The 26,126-nt window shown below is 35.8% G+C and overlaps 1 protein-coding gene across 4 annotated transcripts in view; it reads left to right on the top strand.

Moving 5' to 3' along the window:
* Nucleotides 1-14,419, top strand: part of RSF1 (remodeling and spacing factor 1) — a 125,716-nt gene extending 111,297 nt beyond the window's left edge. For all 4 annotated transcript variants that reach the window (XM_020286636.2, XM_076002336.1, XM_020286635.2 and 1 more), the window contains 7 exons: nucleotides 1,566-1,620; nucleotides 2,548-2,657; nucleotides 3,131-3,198; nucleotides 4,267-4,474; nucleotides 6,651-6,871; nucleotides 9,845-10,033; nucleotides 13,153-14,419. In XM_020286636.2, the coding sequence (XP_020142225.2) occupies nucleotides 1,566-1,620; nucleotides 2,548-2,657; nucleotides 3,131-3,198; nucleotides 4,267-4,474; nucleotides 6,651-6,871; nucleotides 9,845-10,033; nucleotides 13,153-13,724 (1,423 nt within the window). In that variant the 3' untranslated portion in view covers nucleotides 13,725-14,419. The remainder of the gene's footprint in view (nucleotides 1-1,565; nucleotides 1,621-2,547; nucleotides 2,658-3,130; nucleotides 3,199-4,266; nucleotides 4,475-6,650; nucleotides 6,872-9,844; nucleotides 10,034-13,152) is intronic.
* Nucleotides 14,420-26,126: the final 11,707 nt, after the last annotated feature.

The following is a 26,126-nucleotide window of genomic DNA, read 5'->3' as shown; positions in this document are numbered from 1 at the left end:
GATCTAATATGGTAAATGTCAATGAATGTTTTTTCAGTTGAATTGACTAGAGAAATTGTAGCCAAGGGCAAGCAGAGATTTTTTTTTTTTTTTTTTTTTTTGAGACAGTGTCTCACTCTGTTGCCCAGGCTAGAGTGCCGTGGCATCAGCCTAGCTCACAGCAACCTCAAACTCCTGGGCTCAAGGGATCCTCCTGCCTCAACCTCCTGAGTAGCTGGGACGACAGGCATACGCCACCATGCCCAGCTAATTTTTTCTGTATATTTTTAGTTGGCCAATTAATTTCTTCCTATTTTTAGTAAAGATGGGGTCTCGCTCTTGCTCAGGCTGGTTTCCAACTCCTGACCTTGAGCAATCTGCCCGCCTCAGCCTCCCAGAGTGCTAGGATTATAGGCGTGAGCCACCATGCCCGGCCAAGATTTTGAGCTATAAAGGATGAAACTAATATCTCAAAGTTGGTTATTGTAAGGACAGGGAGATGTATATCAAACATATTTAATAACAGAAATAGCTCAAGCTCTGACTTATCCATAAGTCTTCCCTACTCATTCTAATTAGTACTGTTCTTACCTTTTTTCGTTACAACTTCACTGTAGTATATTTTTTATCAGGTCGTGTTTAACATATCATGTCATTACTTTGTTACATACCAGTTTTTATTTAATAGCTTCATGACCTATCTCGAAAAAGACCATGACATTCTTATTAGCAGGGCCAAGGGCTTACAGGGCACTAAAGGCTGTACTCTAAAGGACCTAGTCAACTGGAGGCATTAATTTCCTTCTATAAGGGACATACAAATAAAGGGAGAAAGCATGGTACACTGGCATGTCAGAGCTCAGCTGTTTCTGTTGAATTCGCTTAACTTTGGGAAACTAGAGAAAGCACCTGCTGTTTTTCATTTAATTTGTTGAATTAAAATGAACAAAGGTTGTTTCTTGGAAATGAAACTATGGAGGTATCATGAGTGGTTCAAATCCTCATTTCCTTGCTCTAAAGGTGTCTTCATTGTGGCATTCGAGGGTACAGAGCCATATGTCTGCATTGCTTTTTTTCTTCTCAACATCAAGAAGTGAATGTTCTTAGTGTCATTCACTGGGACGTTGACATAGTTCTGTTTACACAATTTTTATAGTGATGTTTATTACCATGAGATTATAACTGCATAAACACAATATTACTAAAAACTTCCTCCAACATAACAACTATCTAGTTTGTCAAATCAAATGTGGCTTTCCATCTAATGATATTAACAGTAAGTCACAGCATGACTCCTCATAAAGTTTCCTTGTCCACTTCAGTTAGAGGTTTAATTTCATTGGTATAAGTCACTTCTAAAGATATAATTTGCATATCTCTAGGAAATTTTGCACTCCCCACAGATACCAATATTCTGTTAAATTTTATAGATAATAGCTAACATGTCTGTGACATAGCCTATGCTATTACCATGAAGTTGTATTAATTAATGATTTTAATATTGTCTGTATTAGTGATATTTTCATAACAATTTTATTTTTAGCAATCTTATTTTTATTTTATGTTTGTTTGTTTTTCACTTAAAGGAAAGAACGCTTGGTGTATGTTGGTATCAGTATCGAAAACATTATTCCCCCACAAGTAAGTTTCTGGTTTGTAATATTTTTGAATGGGAGACTGCCATAATTGTTCTAAAATTTAACCCACCTTATCTAATGTGAATGGGTTTAAATATATAATATACCAATATTAAAAATGAGAATTTAAGACCTTAGAGAAATTACTCATAATCCCTCATGATTAAAATTATATGTGTGTAGATAACTCAAAAATGTGATGTCATATCCAGAGTAAATTTATTGTTCATCCCTTTGGGGTATATGTTTTATCGTTTTTACCCTAAATTGGGTAATTTGTTTTTAGCTTTTTCACATGCTGTTTATGTAAAATAACTAAAGAATAATTCAGGGAGATTTGATTTTTAATTCCCTGTTTTGGGGGTTATTTAAAACTACAATTTGTATCTTTCCTCACAGCTTCGTTTTCTTTGAAGTATTACCATTGTTTTTCATTGATTAATTTATAATTAATGAAATCTCATGAGTAAAAGCACATGAAACATGGTTTTTCATTTGAAATGAAGAAATTTTCTTCATTTCATAAGCAGTTTCATTGAGGCTTAATTAAATCACAAGATTAAATAGCCTGTCAAGTTACCTTCCTTCAACATCAACCCTTTCTTCTAAATCCATCATTTCATTCATTTAGCATATCTGTTGAATATTTTGTGTCAAATATAATTATTTGTTTAAAGATATATCAATGGAAAAACTTCATTGTTATTTTAAAACAAGTTCTAATTATAAACTTACAGAAGCATAAATATTTTAGTATAGATCACCAGTAGTCTCTTTGAATCTGTATACGTAGTGTTGTCATGTTTATTCAGTTTTAGGGGGATCATCTCAAACTTTTTCAAACCTTTCACATGTGTTGCATATATGGTGGTTACAATTCTATTCATTCTGAGGAACATAAGTAATAACCTATATACTTATATTTTTAAAGGAGCCAGATTTTTCTGAAGATCATGAAGAAAAGAAAAAAGATTCAAAAAAATCCAAAGCAAACTTGCTCGAAAGGCGGTCAACAAGGACACGGAAATGTATAAGTTACAGGTATGAAATGTATGGAAATGTTTACAGTGAAAGAGTGCATTAAATGTTTTTACAGGCCAGGCTTGATGGCTCACGCCTGTAATTCTAGCACTCTTGGGAGGCCGAGGTGGGTGGATTGCTCAAGGTCAGGAGTTGGAGACCAGCCTGAGCAGGAGCAAGACCCCGTCTCTACTAAAAATAGAAAGAAATTAATTGGCCAGCTAAAAATATATAGAAAAAATTAGCCGGGCATGGTGGCTCCCATCTCTACTAAAAATAGAAAAATTATCTGGGTGTGGTGGCGCACGCCTATAGACCCAGCTACTCGGGAGGCTGAGGCAGGAGGATTGCTTGAGCCCAGGAGTTTGAGGTTGCTGTGAGCTATGATGACAGCACTGTATTCTACCCAGGGCAACACAGTGAACCTCTGTCTCAAGAAAAAAAAAATCAAAAACAGGACAGGCTGTATAATGTGATCCTTGTATATATTTTAGATTTGATGAGTTTGATGAAGCAATTGATGAAGCTATAGAAGATGATATCAAAGAGGCTGATGGAGGAGGTATGTATTTGTCATTCTCTCTTCTTCATGTAACTCTGCCTAATTCATAAATTAGGGTAGTGATCATAATGTTTGATTCTCCTCCCCAGTGTACATCACAATCACTAGTGATATTCATTGTCTCAGATCCAAAATAATCTTTGTATCAGATCCAAATCTGTGGACACAGCATCAGTGTATGGACTCAGATGTTACAATGTATTTTTAATATAGTTTTGCTTTATGATCTGTTATGAAACGTTAATGTTCCTCCATAGATAAAAAGTTTACTTTTGTTGTCTTTGGTACTATAGTTTCAAAATTATGGATAATCAGAATCTAAATGATTGCTTTAAATTAACCTATGAAAATCAGTTTATTGATTTTATAGTCTTTAATAGGTGGCATTAAAATAATAGAAAAATTTGAAAGCAGTTTAATTCAAACATTATATAGCCAATGCTATGATATGGAACAAAGTACTGCTTTGTACTTAGTTATAATGAAAACTCTGGGAAGGATTAAGTAGGCTGTTTGTAAAGGAACTGAAGAAGTCACAGGCTTCTCAAGAGATTGGCGCCTTATTTACATCTTTACTCCTCAATTTTCACTTTTTCTGTCCTGAAAACATAGTTTTTTGAAAAGTGGATTGGCCTTTTTCTAAAGCTTTGTCCAAAAGATAGCTTTCAAGAAAAGATTCTTGAATGACTGCTTATCGTGTGGGTACAAGGTTTCTTCTTGGGCTGATCAAAATGTTGTGGAATTAGTTAATGGTGATGGTTGCACAACTTATGACTATACTAAAAATCTCTGAATTATACGCTTTAGAAGGGTGAATATTATGGTATAATAATTATATAAAAATTTTAATGATTCTGTACATAGTGAACTTCCATTCAATAGCATAAACGAGTACTAAAACTCTCTCCATGAGAGCTCTGCCAGCTGAAGTTGTGAGAAAACTGCATATTTGTAGGAAAAAAATAAATCTAATGAAGAAGCTGCTAGGCAACAATAAGGACTGTCTCTAAAAATTTAAGAGAAGCATTTAATAAATAGTTATTCTCCCCGTATTCACCCCAAACTCAGGAGTTGGCCGAGGAAAAGATATCTCCACCATCACAGGTCATCGTGGGAAAGACATCTCTACTATTTTGGATGAAGAAAGAAAAGAAAATAAACGACCCCAGAGGGCAGCTGCTGCTCGAAGGAAGAAACGCCGGCGACTAAATGATCTGGACAGTGACAGCAACCTGGATGAAGAAGAGAGTGAGGATGAATTTAAGATCAGTGATGGGTGCGTAGTCTGTCACTAGACCCCAAGCCTTACATACCAGCTTGAATAGAGCTGGGCTAGCAGAGAGGCTTGGCCATGTTGTCATGAGGCTTTTGTTCTTCATGCACATAAACTATCTCTGTTTACTTTCAGGATATTTAAAGCAGATTCAAGAATGCTAATTTTGGTCCTTCTTATTTTAAAACAGAACAGTAGGCTTATGGTTATTTAATAGTCAAAATTCCATTTAAATTTGAATAACTGCGACTGCACTTTCATTGTTGAGAGCCCTTTCTGTTCCTCTGCTAACCAGGTCCATGAGGGGTTCCTAGTCATGCGTGACAAATAAGTAATTAGATACTATCCTAATTATCCTAATTGGGGGAAGTCATCTAGTATGGGAAATCAGGAAAGGCTTCTGTGCAGAGCAGGTATTTAAACAATACTGTAGAGTTTCTCCTTTCAGATTATTAGTGGGGGAAGCAAGCATATAAACCAAAAAGTCATTCTGCATGACTGCTACTAAAATAGAGGTAAAGCAGAAATTAGGGTACAGAGAGAGTTACCTCCATCCAGGAAGGTCAGAGAATGCCTCACAGTAGAAGTAGACATTGATCTAAAATTTGAAGGGTAGATATTTGGGCAGATCAGACCATTTGGGATTAGAAGCAGGATGAGGAAAGAAGGCATTCCAAGCAGAAAAGTCACATACCCAAGATAGTAAGCCATACAGTGTTATGAAATATTTGGGAACCTCCTGGGTGCTCAGGATAGCAAGAATATAGGGCTGATATAGACAGTGCCCTGCTAGAGATGTGGCCAAGAGATAAAAAAAAGAACCAAATTATCGAGTGTTTTATTTGTCATACATAAGAATTTGGACTTTATCCTGAAAATGATGAAGAACCAAAGTTGTTTTTTTTTTTTCTGAGACAGAGTCTCGCTTGTTGCCCAGGCTAGAGTGAGTGCCGTGGCGTCAGCCTAGCTCACAGCAACCTCAAACTCCTGGGCTCAAGCAATCCTTCTGCCTCAGCCTCCCGAGTAGCTGGGACTACAGGCATGCGCCACCATGCTCGGCTAATTTTTATATATATATTAGTTGGCCAATTAATTTCTTTCTCTTTATAGTAGAAATGGGGTCTTGCTCTTGCTCAGGCTGGTTTTGAACTCCTGACCTCGAGCAATCCACCAGCGTCGGCCTCCCAGAGTGCTAGGATTACAGGCGTGAGCCACTGCGCCCTGCTAAGAACCAAAGTTTTAAATACCAGACTAATGTGAAATTTATGTTTCAGAAAGATTCATCCTGGCATGCATTTGGAGAATACATTGGGGGAAATGAGACTAGAGATTAGAGAACTATTTGCAGAGTTGATTCTGTATTTTAGGTGAGATGAAAGCCTGAAAAGAGAAGAGAAATCAGGTTTGAGCGATTATCTTTTAACAGGTAGACTCAGGAGGAATTAGTAATTGATTAGATGTGAGAAATGAAAAGGGAAATATTTGGATATTTATCCTAATAGCCTGGGTTTCAATACCAAGTTTCTAGTTTGTCTTACTCAATGGGTGATGGTACCAAATATCAGGCTGGGGAAGGGAAGAGAGCAGTAGGTAGCGAAATAATGCGTTCACTGTTGGACATCTTGGATTTAACACATTAATTGCCATGTGAGTTGTATTTAACTCACGCTAGATTTGAGCCGTGAGCCTCATGAAGCATATGTATTAATAACTTATATGTCTCTTTAGCTTGGGACCTGCATGAACTATTTTTCAAGTTGCATATAACTCACACACAGAAAGCAATGAAAAATAACAGATTTTTCCCCAAATTAGAAAGGATCATTTTGTTTTCGAAGTTTTTATTCTATTTTCATAATAAAACATCGTGGCCACAAGGAAAAAAAATTTTTTTCTAGTGTGGCGGTCAATGTGTTAAGGTACATGGGGTATATCCCAAGAGGTCAAACCAATTTAGGTACAAAAATCAGCATCAGTTCATCTTTAGCACCCCTCCCAAGAGAAGGATAGGAGGATTTCTCCATTGTATAAACAGGGTGTTTGATAGAATTATCCAGATATGTTCCACTATATGTTACTTAATGATTCCCTGGACTCAATAGAATTTGAACTCAGAACTCAAAAATGGGTTCGCTATTCAAAGTATACCATCATAATTTCTCTGGTTTATCTTGGACAGATCTCAAGATGAGTTTGTTGTATCTGATGAAAACCCAGATGAAAGTGAAGAAGATCCACCATCTAATGATGACAGCGATACTGATTTCTGTAGCCGTAGACTGAGGCGACACCCCTCTCGGCCAATGAGGCAAAGCAGGCGTTTGCGGAGGAAGACTCCAAAGAAAAAGTACTCTGATGACGATGAAGAGGAGGAATCTGAGGAGAATAGTAGAGACTCTGGTAAAAATAACTTGTATCCATATCATACCAACATGAGAAATTATTATGACTTCTGGAGTCAAGTTCTTAAAATAAAATTTCATTCTTAAGACAGTAACTAAATTTTTCATATAAAGCACAGCTGAGAAAAATATGTACATGTCAATATATTAACTTGATACTATGTTCATTTAGTGTTGTTATGAGTCCTTTTATTATCAAGAGCTTCTGTGTCTAACCTTTATCTTCTTAAGTGTTTCTTGGGAATCATTCTCAAGAAGCTGAAAACATTTTCCTCAGGTGCCCAGCTATCAGAAAGGGAAGAATATCAGTTACCTCTCCTATTTAGACCATAATCAGTGATTCAGTAGTTTTTACAAATTAGCAATGGTTGATGTTATTAGAGCTTGTGTGTATCCCTATTTACTAACTAAATAGTGAGAGGCACAACAGCTAAAAGAAAAAATATGAATGCTTTATGTAACTGGCAAATTGGCAGATGTCATTTTAATGGAGAAGTGCCACAAATACGAGAATTGTGTCCCTGACTCTGGCTATTGTGGTGTTTGGGGTTTTTTTGTTTTTGTTTTCTTTTAAGAAGCTGTTTTGCTCTGTCACCTGGGCTTGAGTTCAATGGTGCTGTCACAACTCACTGTAGCCTCAAACTCCTGGGCTCTAGTGATACTCCCTTCTTAGCCTCCTGAGTAGTTAGGAAGATAGGCATATGCAACCACACATGGCTAATTTTAATTTTTTGCTTTAGTAGAGACAAGGTCTCACTGTGATGCTAAGGTGGTCTCAAACTCCTTGCCTCAAGTGATCCTCCTGCCTCAGCCTCCCAAACTGCTGAGCTTATGGACATAAGCCACCAAGCCTGGATCTTTTTTTTTTTTTTTTAAACAGAGTCTCACTTTGTTGCTCAGGCTAGAGTGAGTGCCATGGCGTCAGCCTAGCTCACAGCAACCTCAAATTCCTGGGCTTAAGCAATCCTCCTGCCTCAGCCTCCCAGTAGCTGGGACTACAGGCATGCGCTACCATGCCCGGCTAATTTTTTCTATATATATTAGTTGGCCAATTAATTTCTTTCTATTTATAGTAGAGACGGGGTCTCGCTCTTGCTCAGGCTGGTTTTGAACTCCTGATCTTGAGCGATCCGCCCGCCTTGGCCTCCCAGAGTGCTAGGATTACAGGCGTGAGCCACCGCGCCCTGCCTGGATCTTTTGTTTTAATATGTTTTTGCTAAACCTTTGAAATAAGTGGTGATATCATGCCCCTTTATCAGTGATTATTTCCTAAGGACAAGGACATTTCTTACATAACCACAGTACAATTAGCAAAGACAGAAATTTTAACATTGATATAATGCTATTATGTAATCAGCATTACACATTCATATTTCATCAGCTATCTCAATATTGTCCTTCATATTTTTTTTTCCTAGCCCAGGATCCAGTCTAGGATTATACATTGCATTTATTCTGTCTCTTTAGTCTTTTTAAATCTGGAATGCTCCTCATATTTTGTTTTTATTGACCTTGACTATTGATCTTGACTTTTTTTTCTCTTGATACAGAGTCTTACTCTATTTCCTGGGCTAGAGTGCTGTGGCATCAGCCTAACTCACAGCAACCTCAAACTCCTGGGCTCAAGCAATCCTTCTACCTCAGTCTCCTGAGTAGCTGGGACTACAGGCATGTGCCACCATGCCCGGCTATATTTTTTCTATATATTTTTAGTTGTCCAGCTAATTTCTTTATATTTTTCTTAGTAGAGATGGGGTCTTGCTCTTGCTCAGGCTGGTCTCGAAATCCTGAGCTCAAATGATCCTCCCACTTCGGCCTCCCAGAGTACTAGGATTACAGGTGTGAGCCACCGCACCCGGCCCATCTTGACATTTTTAAAGAATGCATAACTAGTTATTTTGTAAAGTGTCACTCAATTTGGTTTTTCTGTTTCCTAATAATTAAATTTCAGGATATGCTTTACTATTTTTTTTTTCTTGTAATTAGCAAGTTATTTGTGGGAATTTGAGACTATGTAAATATCTCAGTCCTTACAAGATATTTCGTCTACTAGTTTTAGTATGTCTAGTATCTATTGATGATTTTCTAACTTTACCATTCCTCTTATATGTTTATTCTGTAAGAAAGAACTTTCCCTTCTTCTTTGTATATGTATTTGTTTATATCAATGTATCCTGTGGATTCTTATTTTAGTTAGTGGATATATTATATTACCATCACTATTTAGGTTTGATTTGGCCAGTGGGAATCCTTTAAACCTGTTGGCTAGCTATTTTAAAATATTTGAAACCCATTAGAGAACAACAAACTTGAATGTCATAATTCAGTGGAATTTGTTAGCACTCTGAAAAATAGCTGTGACATAATGCCATAGTATCACTCTGGTTTATTGATCAGAGATGACAAGAATAATGCCATTTAGCAATGCTTTGAGAGTTTAAGTAGCTCTGTATGCTTTATTTAGCAGGTTTTTATTCCACATGGAGAAAAGCCAAAAATATAACTCCAGTTCTATACTTTTTTGGAATAGGTATGTGAGTTTTCTCTGGTTAGAAGGTTTAACCTCTGCCGTACATTATGAGTATAACCACAGGTAGAACCAGCAAATTATCAGGAAACTGATTCTGGTAACTGTCCACTACAAAGAGAAGCTGTGGTAGCTGTGTACCTGACCAGGTCAAATGCAATAAAGATTATTTTTTAAAAAGTATCAAACATTTCCTATCTTTAGGATTAACTGCTAATAATATACATTTGTGAGGTTTGGAATTCAAGACCCCCATAGATTGACTCATTATTAAAGGAATAAATGAGACTTATAAAAATTATTATTCATTTAATTTTTATGACCAAACTCTGCTTAGTAGTTTTATATTTTTATAACCTAAGCTAGCCACGTTTCTACTTAATGGACTTAAATTTTATACTTGATTTCCTTTTTTTCCCTTTTTTTTTTTTTTTTTTTTAATAGAAAGTGACTTCAGCGATGATTTTAGTGATGATTTTGTAGAAACTCGTCGAAGGCGGTCAAGGAGAAACCAGAAAAGACAGATTAACTACAAAGAAGATTCAGAAAGTGACGGTTCCCAGAAGAGTTTACGACGTGGTAAAGAAATAAGACGAGTTCACAAGCGCAGACTTTCCAGCTCAGAGAGTGAAGGTAAGGTGTAGATATCCTATGAATGTTACAAAGTGAACTCCGTATTATGATTCTGTTCCATTTCTTTAAAATTCATATTGTGATATAAAACCCATAATTTTGTGCCTGGTTACTAATTATAATTTCATTAAATAATACTTGATAAAAGGCTAATTTTAAGATTTCCATGGCTATAATTAAGTTTTTCATTAAAACTAGAAGAGTCTCAGAAAATTGTGATCTGATCAAGATTTACTCTCCTTTTTCCTTTTCCCTCCCTATTATTCATGGCCCTCATTTTAAAATAACTTCCAGTGCCCTGAGTAGTTGAATAGTTTCAACCAAAGTGCCTGCTGTCTCTCAGCCTTAACTGTGAGTTTCAGTTGGTAACTGTTTTATTTTTTAATAGCTTTAGCTGTGCCCCATACTGAAAGTGTAGGAAAAACTCTAATACATAAATTTATGATTTGATTTGATTTGGTTTTGATTTTTAGATAGGGGTTCTCAGTATGTTGCCCAGGTTGGAGTGCAGTGTCTCTTCACAGGTGTGATTATAGTGCACTATAGCCTTGAACTCCTGGCCTCAAGCAATCCTCCTGCCTCAGCCTCTCCAGTAGCTGGAATATAGGCATCTAGCCTCCATTTAATCTTTGTAGTTATTTTAGAGCTCTGCCCAAACTCATTTTAAATGACTCCAGCCCTCACCTTTCCACCTTTCTGTTTTATATATTTAATTCACCATTGTTTATGGTCTGTTTTGAAGATTGGTGGCTTTCATAGATTAAACTTGAATAAAGTTTGAGCCCAAGCCAGGAGAGAAAGGAGAAAAAAAATGTTTGGATATGGGAGGCTAAAGAAGGGAGATGAACATCTTTTTGAGTGTGTATTTATCTTCATGTGACATAAAGACAAATATATTAGTTAATTTAACCATTAAATACAAATATTTATTGAACTAGCCCCTATCCTATGCACTGGAATAAAACAGTGAACAAAATAGCCCTTATGTAATAACTCTTATTTCAGTTGGAAGGAAAAAAGACAATAAATAAGATAAATAAATGCTTATAAATAAGGAAGAATATTTGGAATTTCAGATATTAACTAAAGGAAGTTCCAAAAAAAAAAAAAAAGGAAGTTCTCACTAAGAAGACAACATTTGAGTGGACGACTTAAGGAAACAACGTATATGAGTCATAAAATTATCTAAAAGAAGGGTGATACAGGCAGATGCAACAATAAACATGAGGGCCTTGAGGCAATGTCTCCCTCATGATCAGGGAACAGAAGGGATTCCAGGGTTGTTGGGGCAGAATGAGTGAGAGAAAGAGTAACAAGATGAAAGAAAGAGATCAGCAGGAACCAGATCAGATAGAGCAACAGCAAACTACAGCCCACCTATTTATATAAATTACCTTTTTGCAAAGCAAGTGTTATTGGAAGACCACCATGCCTATTTGTTTACAAACTATGCCTGCTTTCGAAAAACGTTAAATAGTTGTGACAGAGACTTTAGGCCCTGCCCTTTACAGAAAAAATTTGCTAGCCTCTGATGAAAAAGTGCTGTCTAGTTGAGCTTTCTGCAGTGATGGAAATTTTCTGTTTTGTGCTGATCAATACTAGCCACTAACTCATGTCCCTATTGAGTACTTGAAATGTAGCTAGTATAACCATGAAACTGAATTTTTAATTTTAATTAATCTTAGTTAATTTAAATTTAAAATAACCACAGGTAACTAGAGTCTGCCATATTGGATATCAGAGTAGTCCATATGTATACTTTGGGTTTTGTTCTGTGTGAGATGAGAAACAACTGGAGGACTTTGTGCAAAGGAGTGATATGATCTGGCTTAGGTTTTAATTTGCTATGGTAGTTACGTTATGAATAGATTGAAGGGGTCAAAGGCAGAAGATAGGAGACTAGTTAGGCAGTTATTGAAATAGTCCAGGTGAGATATGAGGGTGGGAGGGATTAGGACAGTAGCAGTAAACGGTTGAAAAGCAGTCAAATTATGGCTATGTTAGAAAGATAGACCCAAAGGATTTACTATTGGGTTAGAAGAGAGAAAGAAAGTAATCAAGAATAACTGAGCAATTGGAAGAACAGTTGCCAAAACCTAATATGGTAGAGACCACAGTGCAACAGATGTAAGGAGGTGGTTTAGGAGCTCAGTTTGGGGCACATTAGGTTTGAGGTGCCTGTTTAGATATCCAAGCATAGATATTAAGTAGGTAGTTTGATAACACTAGGCTAGAATTTAGTGGTTGCCTAAAACAAATATGAAAGTCATCAACATATAGATGATACACAAAGTCATGAGATTAAGTGAGATCTATTAAGATATAAGTACAGTCATCCCTCAGTATCCATGTGGGATTGGTTCCAGGACCCCTGCAGGTACCAACATCCTCAGATGCTCAAGTCCTTTATATAAAATGCTGTAGTATTTGCATATAACCTACATACATCCCCCATATACTTTAAATCATCTCTAAGATATTTATAATACCTAATACAATGTAAATGCTATATAAATAGTTTTTATACTATATTGTTTAAGGAATAATGACAAGGAAAAAAAGTCTGTACATGTTCTGTTCAGATAAAACCATCCATTTTTATTTTGTATGTATATTTTCCATTGGTGGTTGGTTGAATCTGTGGGTACAGAGGGCTGACTGTATAGCCAAAAAAGAGAAGACATTTAAGATTACCAAGGGCATTTAATAACATGAGATGAGAGTTGGCACAGTGTTTCAGATATACAGAGTTGGGTGCCCAATTTTAATTTTTCCTTGTCAGTATGCTTACGTGATTCCCTAATTTGAGGACTAGTGGTAAAGAGTTTCTTGGTTTGTGACCAAGCTATCTTCATTTAGTTCAAGGATCATCAGTTTTCTTCCCCAGGAAATCTACACTTGCATAAAATTATAGGTAAAGTACAGTATGAATCATATTCATATTGGGACTGAGATGAGAGAAATCAGGTCAATTATTGAAGGGGAATATTTATGTACAAGCAAGTCTGAGAGTAGGAGAGAGAATAGGACATGGGGTGAATACGGGGAGGAAAGGGAGAATTACTTAAATCCATTTATGGTTAACTGTGTCAATGGCTTAAATGTGCTATTTATTCTAGAGAGCTATATGTCCAAGAACTCTGAAGATGATGAGCTAGCTAAAGAATCAAAGCGGTCAATTCGAAAGCGGGGCCGAAGTACAGATGAATATTCAGAAGCAGATGAAGAGGAAGAAGAAGAAGGCAAACCATCCCGCAAACGGCTACACCGGATTGAGACAGATGAGGAAGAGAGTTGTGACAATGCTCATGGAGATGCAGATCAGCCCACTCATGACAGCCAGCCCAGGGTCCTGCCCTCAGAACAAGAGAGCACCAAGAAGCCCTACCGGATAGAAAGTGATGATGAAGAGGACTTTGAAAATGTAGGCAAAGTGGGGAGCCCATTGGACTATAGCTTAGTGGACCTACCTTCCACCAATGGACAGAGTCCTGGCAAAGCCATTGAGAACTTGATTGGCAAGCCAACTGAGAAGCCTCAGACCCCCAAGGACAACAGCACAGCCGGTGCAAGCCTAGCCCCCAATGGGACAAGTGGTGGGCAGGAGGCAGGGGCACCAGAAGAGGAGGAAGATGAGCTTTTGAGAGTGACTGACCTTGTTGATTATGTCTGTAACAGTGAACAGTTATAAGACTTTTTTTTCCATTTTTGTGCTAATTTATTCCACGGTAGCTCTCACACCAGCGGGCCAGTTATTAAAAGCTGTTTAATTTTTCCTAGAAAACTCCACTACAGAATGACTTTTTAGAAGAAAAGTTTCAACAAACCCTGAAGTCTTTCTGTGAAGTGACCAGTTTTGAACTTTGAAGATAAATAATTGCTGTAAATTCCTTTTGATTTTCTTTTTCCAAGTTCATGGTCCTTGGTAATTTCATTCATGGAAAAAAAATCTTATTATAATAACAACAAAGATTTGTATATTTTTGACTTTATATTTCCTGAGCTCTCCTGACTTTGTGAAAAAGGGTGGATAAGAATGCATTCCAAATCTGTGAGGGCCCAAAGCAGAATTTAGGGGTGGGAGAAAGCACTTGTGCTTTAGCTTTTTCATATTAAATATATATTATATTTAAACATTCATGGCATAGATGATGATTAACAGACTGTTTAAAAGTTCAAGTCTGTACTGTTACAGTTTGAGAATTGTAGATAACAGCATACATAAGTCGTTTAGTAACAGCTTTCGTGAAATCAACTTGTTTACTACTGGAGATAACCACACTTAATAAAGAAGAGAACATGAAAGTACCATCATAAAAACCTTTAACCTAAGTTTCTGTTATAGCGGAATTTCTTGTTTAAAAAAATAAAATCATCTGAAAAGCATTTGTACAGTAAAATGTATAATGAAGCTTTGACAACCAGACTGTGCTAGCGACAGATTTTTTTAAATAGCTTTATGCAGTGGTGATAAAGTGGCCTCTAATATACTATATCTGATGGAGAGTTATTAATGAAATGAGTGTGGTCTTTCTTAAGGCCTAGGTGGAATATAAACTTTGCCAGTAGTGTAACTCTTGTCTTCTGGCCACTTGATGTTTAAATATTTGAAATATCATTTTGAAAGAAACACATCTATATATAACATACATGAAGAGATGCTAAACTGACAGCAGTATTTTAGCACATTTGAAGATGGGAAAGGGATTTTTAGGTGAATTTTAACTGGTCTATTCTTGCCCTTAGTATCTACTTCAAATTGAAGTCTACAAACAAAGCAGTTCCTTTGGGAGGTTTTTAGTTTGAGTTTGTGTGTGTGTGTGTGTGTGTGTGTGTGTGTGTGTGAGAGAGAGAGAGAGAGAGAGAGAGAGAGAATTTCCTATCTGCCTGGATATATTAGCAGGGTTTGAATGTAGTTTTGGCCTTTGGCCATTAGGCTTCTATTAAAATTCATTAATAGTCACACAAACAATGTAGAGTTGAATGAGAACTGCCGATATACTTAATAGGCATGACATCCATTTCAAACATCTCAACACTTTAAAGAAAGATAAGCCCTTTGTTTCCAGAAAAAGGGATTTGTAACTAAATATCTAACCTGTAATTGACACTAAAATATGAACTTTTATTTAGTTTCTGTTATAGCTGTAAAATTTCAGGCAGAGCCATAACATTGTACAGAGTGTAGCATTTGTGATTAAACCTTACCTGTCAAATTCTGAAACTTTCAACCATTACTTCTGTGAATACTTTTGCCCTGGGATTTGGGTTTTTCTGTTCCAGTGTTGTGTCTGTTGCCGGCAATGGGCACACCATATCTGCTGCTGGCCCAAGGAACTTCATTAATTTTTCTTTCCAGATTAAGTATTATGTGTGCTAGTCAGTATGTAGTAAAGCACTTCTTTTTTTTGTTATTAAAAAGCTGGCATTAGACTTGCATCTTAAATACCTCTCTAGGAACGTTATACTCCTTTCCTCAACAGGTGTTGCCCTTAAGTCTCATCTTTTGGCCTTGGAAGTTTATAGCTGTTGTTTTTCAGTTGCTGTTGGTTCTTTTGTTTCACTTTAGTTCTGTAGTACCTGCCCATTAATATTTTTGCTTTGATTCTAGTAATGTATATGTATCTTTATAAAAAATAAAATAATGAAAGCAGCCTAATAATAGGATGCATCAATAGCATGTGGTTCCAAGCAAGTTGTGATTTTTATTTTGAGACAATGTTCCACTGGAAGGGAGGGAAGGGCTTTCACTCACAGAGAGTAAAGTAGGGCTTTGGAAGGAGCCACATTCGCTTTCAGAAACTCCTTTCTGGCTAGGTTTGTTTTATTTATTTGAAAGTCAGCTAAGAATATTAACCATTTTAACTATCTAAAACAGGCAGGCAATATTGAAGGATTCCTACTAGTGCAAGATAAGTGGTTCGAATGTACAGGTGGCCTTCCCTTTCACCCATTCTCCATCTACTATTTTACTTCTGCAGCTGGGTAAAGCCACTATCATGTAGAAACTCTACCATGTGCCCTGTCTCTACCTCTGGACATACCAGCTTCTTCCACCTATTAGTTCTACTCCTCAGTTAAGCCAATGATCAGAAGTAGTATTAAATGAGATAATTTATTTTAACAGGATGCCTAATGTGAAATAAGGAATTGTTTTTACTCTTCTGCTATAGAATGCCGTAGTAGTTTTTATCGTAGTAAAGACTGAGTATTCCATTTAGCAAATGTCCTACTGACATGGGTTATGATACCACTTTTGCTGCCTGATATTTACCAAACTTGAATAAGTGTTTGTCAACTTGATAGTATGTTCCTTCTCAACTTACATTTTGATTAAACCAATTAACTATTGGTCATCTACCAAGAATGTAATCCAAGCAGCTGACAAATATAAATTATGCAGATAGATTGGTTATAGGTGATTAAATTTTGAACAGTTCAAAGACAATTATGCTGCTGGGTGTTTAGATTCAGTCCCTCAAAGAACCTATGTTAACTGAATATTCACTCTGAATATACCTTGAAGTGGGGAAAAAGAAAACCAAAATATGGAAAAAAAAATAAATGTTCTGTATCCAAAGGTACAATACAGTCATTAGGAACTAGAGAAAATATAGGAAAGCAGTAACTGATCTAGAGTTTAGGCCATCTTAGATCCTTGTTAGAGAAGTAACGCATGGATTTAGAGTCACAATCGCTACTATATAATAGAGCCCTTTAATAATTTAAACCTTTTTTTAAAAAATACAAGTTGGACTCCCTAGTCTACAGCAGATGTATTAAGGGGAGATGTAGCTTAGCATTCAGTATATTTTGCAATCTCTGTAAAGGTTTGAAAACTAGCCAAATTTTCACAAAGTAGAAGCTTTGAATAGAAATATATGTGAAAAGGACTCAGACTGATAATACACATTTTGATTTTGTACGTTTGTGCTAATGAAATGGTGTTTAGTATAAAACATTTTCCATTTTTGGCATATTAATGCAAAAGGATGGCAGAGATATTTTCAAGAATATAAATGGTATATTGAGGTTGGGTTTCCTTGACATCTTTTTTCCAAATGCTCAAGGTTACAGATTCAGAGGATAAAGGTGAGTTTCATTTAGAATAAATCCATGTCTACTGGTAATCTATTTTTTTAATTGACCGGCCAAAGAACCAAGAACTTCAAATGCTAACAAATATGTTGAAAAATGATTTGTAAATCAATTAATTTTAAAAGGATTTTACATACTGTCCAGTTTTCACTTTTTTGGTTGATAAAACTCATCCCTTAATATACATTTGAGCAAAGTACATATATTAAGAAAATATAGACATTTACTTGTTTAAATTGAGAGTTAATATGATAGGGAAATGTTAGCTATTTTTAAGTGGGATTGATGGAATGTCCTTTGTCACAAGGAATGCCTTTTTAGCTTATTTGTGAGCACAAGAGATGTTAATCACTCTCTAGTTCTAGCATACAACTGTAAGGAACCTAATGAATCTATAGATTTAATATTCAGAAAAAGTCGTGAACTCCACTCTTCACCAACATAGTGGAACAGGTCCATAATTCAAGGTGTTGCCTCACAACTATTGAACAAATATTCAGAGACCCAGATCTTTTGTTTAAGTGGTGTGTATATATGTGTGTGGATATATATAAATACATACAGACACACTTCAGATAAGTATAAGAAGAAATAAAAATGAATTCATCATTGACTATTAAAAGAAGACAAATAATTATTACAACTTACACAAAATCATGAATATCATTTAATTATAGAAAGTCTATAGAAAAGTACTTGTCTGACATTCTTAAAATATACTCCTGGTTCTCCAAAAAGTGGAGAATGCCAAGACTACATATCTGCTATAATCTACCTATTCCTCTTTTGCTTAATATGATCCATTATTGAACTTCCTTAGATTAAAATCCATTCCAATTTTATCCAACATTCCCAGTGTGTACCTGTAAACCTACCTTGGAAGTGGCAAGCTAACTGCTGATTTTTTTCACTGTTTTTATACCAATCTTGAAAGACAAGGCCTGTTGGTATCAGTGTTTTTAAACTGGGTTATTGTGTTATGTGTTCACCACTCTAACTTAAATTATCATTTAATATTTTTGAGTGTCAAGAATTGCTAAGTAACTGTAACATATTGAAGATAGTCTTTCCCAAGCAAGCAGTCATAAGCCAATATATAATGAGCTTAGTGTATAACCACTTTAGTTTGTACGCTCAACACTTTTTTTTATTAATACAAACCATCTCAGAATTTGATTAGAATAGAATCCCATTAGTGGATTTTTCTTCATTTTGGACATCTAAGCTCAACTTTTTTTTTCATGCCACGTTTATACCAGTTTGCTCTGTGAAATGTGGTAAACCCAGTTCTGGCATATTATAGTGGTTTCAGTTAATGAAGATATTTTTATTTTAATAACTTTGACTATATTATACATAAGTTATATGAGAGGGCATAAAAATTAATAGATGAGCAGAAATTTATTAAGCTCCTTAGACATTTTAAAAGAACATTTTTAAAGGAACTACATTTATGGTTTTTTTGCCAAACCGGTACGAGCTAAAAAATGTGCTAAGGATTGAATAACCTTGCCTTGTTCTTTTTGCCACTGGATGATGTAAGTTGAGAATGGAATTGTTAACCCGAACTATATATTTTCTTGACTTTCATCAGTTTCTAAAGAAATCTAATTTAAGTGTTTTGGGTTTTGTTTCATCTATATTTATTGAGTTCTGGTCATAGACCAGGAGCCTGCGTGTCATGCTTATGGACAGCCAGAACACAGTTATTGGGGAACTTAATGGCTCAAGGCCTTCTGAATCATTTTAACTTATTTTGTATGTTCCAAAAAAACAAAACAAAACAAAAAAAAGTTTATTTTGCTTGAGAGTCGCATTTTTTTATAACTGTACAGCTTTTAAGGGATGGGAATGGGAAAATGCCCTAAAATAGGATGTAGATTTTTACAATTGTGTTTATGCTAGAACATCTACAGGTACATTATGTAATTAAACCTAAAATTGTTTTGAAATTTGTGCCATGTCTTTTTCATTATCCTGCCCCTTCAGCAGAGTTGGTGCATGTCAATACTGCTATACGGACAAGCCTTGAAATTAGACTAACAAGCCCTATCTCCAAAGCTTTAAGATCACTGCATGAAAATTGCACACATACACACACGCAGACACGTACATACACACACAGATCTAGTTTATATTAGTGCAAATGGATTTTCAGGATCAGAACAGCTATGATAGCCCAAATTTGGGTGTTAACAGCATATTCTTAACAGTGCATGATTTTTGTGATGCCTAACTAGGGTATTTTCAGTGTTGGTCTAGTGTTTTGTTCTCTTATCAAAGTAGCTTCTTGATGATGGTATCTGAATTGTAGCTTGCCCAAGCCTGCCACAGGTTTTGTGTACACTTTGAAAGGGTATGTCCTGTGATGAGGTGGGCGTGGGGCAGGGCTTGGTTTCTTTTTCATCTGTAAAAGAAGGAAAAACTAGATTTGCTTGATTTGGTTATTCAGTGGACTTAATTCCACAGGAATATTTGTCTGTTGAAACACAGCAGGAAGGGAAATGAGATTCAAATTTTAATTCCCTCCTTATTTGATAAGTATGTGGAAATCTTACAGAACTGCTGATTCTAGCACAGTCTTTTACATGGCACATTTTATCATGTTATATTGATACCTTTGTTTAAATGTCAGTACTTTTTTGCCATCTGATAATTTTGGCATTCTAATTTCTCACCTTTGTAGCGCAAGTGTGTTCTTGTAAAGAATTGAAATCATCCAAGTATGTTATAATTTCTATCAAAGCTGCCTTTATGTGTTGTCAGCTAATGTGGGAAGTCTGTTTCTTTGCTATCCTCACCCATTCAGAGATGAAGCCTGGGGATCATGAGTTTCCATGTGAATAATACAAATTCCAGATAAGAATTTGCAAATGGTATATTTTAGAATTTCATTTTGGTTTTAAAGTAATAGCTTGGATTCAGGGAGTGCTTGATCAGAACACCCCTTGGATTTTCAGACATGCTTATATGAAATGTTTTATTTTCCTATGCATAAAAAAAATTATTCCTGGAATAGGTTCTCAGAATGCTTTAATGTTTCTAGAAGATGAGTGTTAAAGCAAAAGCTCCATGATTAGCATAAAACTAACTTTTGAGGTAATCAAGACCATGCTGTTAGTCAACTAGGAGAAGCCAGAGTGTTCTCCATCACATATTAACGTACTGCATGTGTGTTGTGGGGGGAAGATCTGAAAACTGGAAATGTGATTCCAATAACACACAAGGTAAATTTTGTGCATAAAAGTATGGCAATTCCTGGTAGCTTAAAGCTTCAGGGGTAACTGCAGTGTATGAACACCTAGTGTGTTAGAATTGCAGTGCATAGTTGTTTAAATACAATATTCCTTGTAAGTGACAAGCAAAATATGTTGTGGCTAGTGCCAATAATTTTGTTAATGAAATGTTCACTGTCTCACTACCGTCTGATCAGAACTCTTGGTGTTATAAGCCAGGCCTACAGCTATTTTATAGCTATTGGCCTAATTGTGTAACTTTTTCTTTCAAAATGTTTTATTATAATACTTCTGTCATTTCTTTCACTTAATATGTCAATTGTCATAATAAAAATTTAAATAATTTGATGTATTTAACATGATGTGTTTGCAAACTTAGTTTATTTTAAATTCTGTGGCACATGGAAAGAATTTTCTATACCAGTTCTTGAAGGTTAAAATAATTTTTCTCTAGAAAGTAAATTTACAATTTCCCCAAAATTATTTTTAAGGCTATTTGCCAACTAGGTAAAAATAGATATTAGAAAATCTATTCTTGATTTCTGTCTTTAGCATCTAGAGAACTGACACATTATAGAGGCCATGGCCTTTATGCGTGCGCGTGCGTGCGTGCGTGCGTGCGTGCGTGCGTGTGTGTGTGTGTTCCCATGGGAGCAGAGAATAAGACCGGAGGGCAGGAGCCATGGGGCAAAAGGTTCAATTCATTCTATGGAAGAAACTTAGTTCTCTAATAACAAGCAAGCTTGGGAGTAAATTCTGAGCAATAGGGGATGTTTGAGCATAGGGTGAAATGGCAGGAGTGTAATAGATAGACACATTCAAAAAGGGTTAGATCATATGACTCTAACGAGCTCATTCAACCCTATGATTCTCATGTATAAATGTTGATTTAATACTTTTTTTTTACTCTTGGAATACAGTAAAATTGATTTTTTTACCAAAAAACTAGCAGAGTTCATCAGTGTGATTCTGATTGAAAATATTGATTATTCAGGGAAAGAAATTTTGAATCAGAGTTTCACTTAGTGGAGTGACCAGCTGGTCTATGCTGGCAAGAAAAATGGCCAGTTACAATGCTTCTCAATGATTTATTTGAAATTTCCCCTTAAACAGAATCAGTCAAGTGGAACAGAATTTTCCCTTAAACTGAATCAGTAACACCAGACATACTGACTGTGTTGGAAGCTGAAGGTTATGGTGTTGTGACAGCCTTGAGAGAGTTTAAAGGAGTTTTTTCTGGTGAGAGTAGGGCCTAGAACATGGTAGTCAGCCCACTTCTTTTTCAGATTGAGACCAGAAGATATAGAAGAGTTCTTTTAAAAACTGAGAATTGGTATACTATACTGTGATCATTTAGTAGAGATGGAAGTATTTAAAAAATAATGAAAATAGTAAAATTAAGCATTGGGATTCTTCTGGATAAGACGAATGCTTGCATCATTTTGATTCTTCAGTGAGTTTATATGAGCTCTTTAGGGTCCTAAAAGTCTAACTGAAAATCAAAGGGAAAGGACGATGTAAGGCGATGTAATTTAATCCAATGTTATAAAGGTTTATGTTTTATGTTTTTTTCTAAGAGTTTCATAGGTTTAAGTTTAGGTCTTTGTTCCCTTGTAGGTTTTTGTATATGATGAGAGGTTGGGATCCAGATTCATTCTTCTGCATTTGGTTATACAGTTGTCCAGCACCAATTTATTTAAAAGACTATTTCCTTCCTCCACTGAATTATTTTGGCATCAAAAGCAATTAAGGCTGGACATGGTGGCTCATGCCTGTAATACCAGCACTTTGGGGGCCAAGGTGGGAAGATCACCAGAAGGTAGGAGTCTAAGCATAGATAACATAATGAGACTCTATCTCTACAAAAAATTTAGAATTAACCAGGCATGGTGGCACATGCCTATAGTCCTAGCTACTCAGGAGGCTGAGGCATGTGGATCACTTGAGCCCAAGAGTTGAGGTTGCAGTGAGCTGTGATAATACCACTACCCTCTAGCCTGGGTAAGAGAGCAAGGCCCTATTTCAAAAAAAAAATCAATTGACCAGAATGTATGCATTTACTTTTGGATCTCAGTTCGATTCCATTGATCTAAATATCTGGCCTTATGCCAATACTATACAGTCTGATCACTATAGCTTTGTAGTAAGATTTGAAATTAGGAGGTGTGAGTCTTCCAACTCCTTTTTTCAAGACTGTTTTGACTAATCTAGGTACCTAAAATTTCCATGTGAATTTTAGATTCAGTTTGTCAATTTCTGTAAAAAAGACAGTTGGAATTTTGATGTGGTTTACATTTAATCTGCAGATCATTTGGGGAATATAGGCTTAACAATATTAAATTTTGCAATGAATATAAGATGTTTTTCCTTTTATTTTAGGTCTTCTTTAATTTTTTCAACAATGTGTTGTAGTTTCCCATGTACAACTCCTGTACTTCTTTTGTTAAATTTATTCATATGTATTTAATTCTTTTTGATGTTATTGTAAATTGAATTGTTTTTCTGAATTTCATTTTTGGATTCTTCATTGCTAGCATATGCAAATACAACTGAAGTCTTGAGCATGGTGGCACATGCCTGTAGTCCCAGCTACATGGAAGGCTAAATCAGGAAGATCACTGTAATCCAAGAGTTTGAGACTGTCAGGTTTGAGTTCATGTTGTATTCCCTGGTTCTTGGTTCACAGTACCGAAGAATGGTGACTGGTACCAAGTTGACAGAACAAATGAGCAAGCCAAATGGATATAAACATGCTCAACAGCAAGATTTATTGAGCACACAACATCCTGGAGAGGGGACAGGTTTATCCCCGTTAGTGGAGACAACCCTGATTTAGAAAGGGGTGTGGTTTCTTATCCTATTTTCTTAATAATATGCTAAGCTGGGGAGAGATTACTCAGGAAGTTACAGGAAAGGGGTGGAGAGTTCCCAGAATTCAATCCCTCCTCTTTTCTGGTTTTACAAAGTAGTTTCTGGGGTTGCCATAGCATTTGTAAACTGTCATGGAGGGTGGGTTACGGGGGGTGTGATTTTTACTCTACTGAAGGGGTAGTTCACCTAAGGTTACTGCCAAGCTCATCTGTGTGCATGTTCCAAGTTGTCTGTTTCCACGGTTGGGCCATCTCTTAGGTTTGTGGGTTTCCTACCTTCCTCTAATGGTCCAGCAATAGTTTCTCTACCAAATCTCCCTCATCCCACCTGCACACTGGTTTCCCCTTCCTCTTGGTCCCTATCTAACAAGATCAGCCTAGAGACATAGCAAGACCCCATCTCTTTTTTCTTTTTTTACTTTCCATAGTGCTCAGAGAAATGACCCCATCTCTTTAAAAAAAGAAAAAGAAAACTTAAAAAAAATACAAAGATTTTTTTACTTAGGAATAAACTTAACCAAGGAGATGAAAGACTTGTACACTGAAAACTACAAAATGTTGCAAGAAGTTAAAGAAGACATAAATAAATAGGAGACATCCCATATACATGGTTAGAAGACAATATTATTAAGATATCAATGCTACCCAAAGCTATCTACAAATTCAATCCCTACCAAAATCCCAATTGCATTTTTTGCACAAATAGAAAAATTTATCTTAAAATTTATATGGAATTTCAAGAGACCCTGAATAACCAAAACAATCTCAGAAAAACAACAAAGTTGGATCAGTAACACTTCTTGATTTAAAGAAAAAAAAAATCTTAGTACAAATCCATAGTAATCAAAACAGTACGATATTGGCATAAAGACAGACATATAGGCCAATGGAATAGAATAGAGAGCCCACAAATAAACCCTCACTATAGTCATGATTTTCAACAAAGGTGCCAGGACCATTCAATGGGGGAAAAGATCATCTTTCAACAAATGGCGTTGGGTCAACTGGTTGTCCACATGCAAAAGAATGAAGCTAGACTCTTATCCTATATGCAAAAATTAACTGAAAATGATCAAAACCTAACTATAAGAGCTAAAACTATAAAACTCTTAGAAGAAAACACGGAGGAAAAGCTTCATGACATTAAATTTGTCAATGATACCTTGGAAATGACACCAAAAGCACAAGCAACAAAAGACAGATAAATCGGACATCAAAATTTTAAATTTCTGTACATCAAAGACAATTTCAACAGATTGAAAAGGCACCCACGGAATGGGGGGAAATATCTCTAAATCACATATCTATAAAGGGTCAATATCTAGGATAAAGAACTTACACAACTCAATGACAACAAAAAAACCACCTGATTTTAAAAATGGGCAAAGGACTTAAATAGGCATTTCTCCAAAAAAGATATACAAATGGCCAACAAGCACTTGAAAAGATGCCCAACATCACTAATAATTAGGGAAATGCAAATCAAAACCACAGTGAAATACCACCTGATAACCATTAGGATGGCTATTATTAAATAAAGAAAAAAATGACACATGTTGGTGAAGATTGTGGCAAAACTGGAACCCTTGAGCATTGGTAGGAATGTAAAATGGTGCAGCCACTATGGAAAACAGTATAGCAGTTCCTCTAAAATTTTAAAGTAGAATTACCATATGATCCAGCAATTTTACTTCTGGGTATATATCCAAATGAACTGAAAGCAGAGTCTCAAAGAGATAATGTGCAAATCCATGTTTATAGCAGCATTATTCACAGCAGCCAAAAGGTGGAAGCAACCCAAGTGTCCATCAACAGATGAATGGATAATCAAATTGTGGTATATTTATGCAATGGAATATTATTCAGCCTTTAAAAGGAAGAAAATTCTGACATGTTACAATCTGTATGAACCTTATGGACATTATTCCAAATGAAATAAGCCAGTCACAAAAAGACAAATACTACTTTTATGAGGTACCTAGAATCATCAAATTCACAGAGACAGAAGGTAGAATTGTAGTTGCCAGGAGGATGTAGGGGGAGGGGAATGCAGTGTTTTGTTTAACAGGTATAGAGTTTCAGTTTTGTAAGATGAAAAGAATTCTGGAGATAGATGGTGGTAACTTGAAAATGATTAAGATGCTAAATGTTATGTTATTTGTATTTTACTACAATTAAAATTTAAAAATAAAAGAAATACAACTGACTTTTGTATATTGATTTTGTATCCTGAAACCATGATGAACTTTTATTACTCTAATAGTTTTTTGGGTCTGGACTCCCTAGGAATTTTTAGATACAAGATAATATTATTTGTGAATAGAGATAGTTGGACTCCTTTTTCTTGCCTAATTAACTAGCTAGAAACTCTAGTTCAGTGTTGAATAAATGTAGTAACAATGTACAGCCTTATCTTGTTCCTGATCTTAGGTAAAAGCATTCAGTATTTCAAGATTAAGTATGAGGTTAGCTGACGGTTTTCATAGATTGATCTTTTATCAGATTGAAGAAATTACCTTCTCCTGATTTTTTAGTTTACAAGTGTTTTATCATGAAAGGTAGTTGGATTTTGTCAAATGCTTTTTCTTTATCTATTGAGATGATCATATGGTTTTCTTCCTTTATTAATATGGTATATTAATTAATTTTCATATGTCAAATCAACCTTCTATTCCTGGGACAAATCCCACTTGGCTATTGTTTTGGGGAACTCCAAGACTACCCTTAGGATCAACAATTCATCAGGAGAACTCACAGCTATGATTTATTACAGCAAAAAGATACAAAGCAAAATTGGCAAAAGGAAGTGGCACATGAACAATGTTTGGAGGTAATTAGGCACAGGTTTCCAAGGGTCCTCTGCCAGTGGAGTCATTTAATGACTCCCCA

Source organism: Microcebus murinus, chromosome 4 (genome assembly GCF_040939455.1).
Source record: "Microcebus murinus isolate Inina chromosome 4, M.murinus_Inina_mat1.0, whole genome shotgun sequence".
NCBI classification, from domain to species: Eukaryota; Metazoa; Chordata; class Mammalia; order Primates; family Cheirogaleidae; genus Microcebus; species Microcebus murinus.
This window is presented reverse-complemented; position numbering and strand designations above follow the sequence as displayed.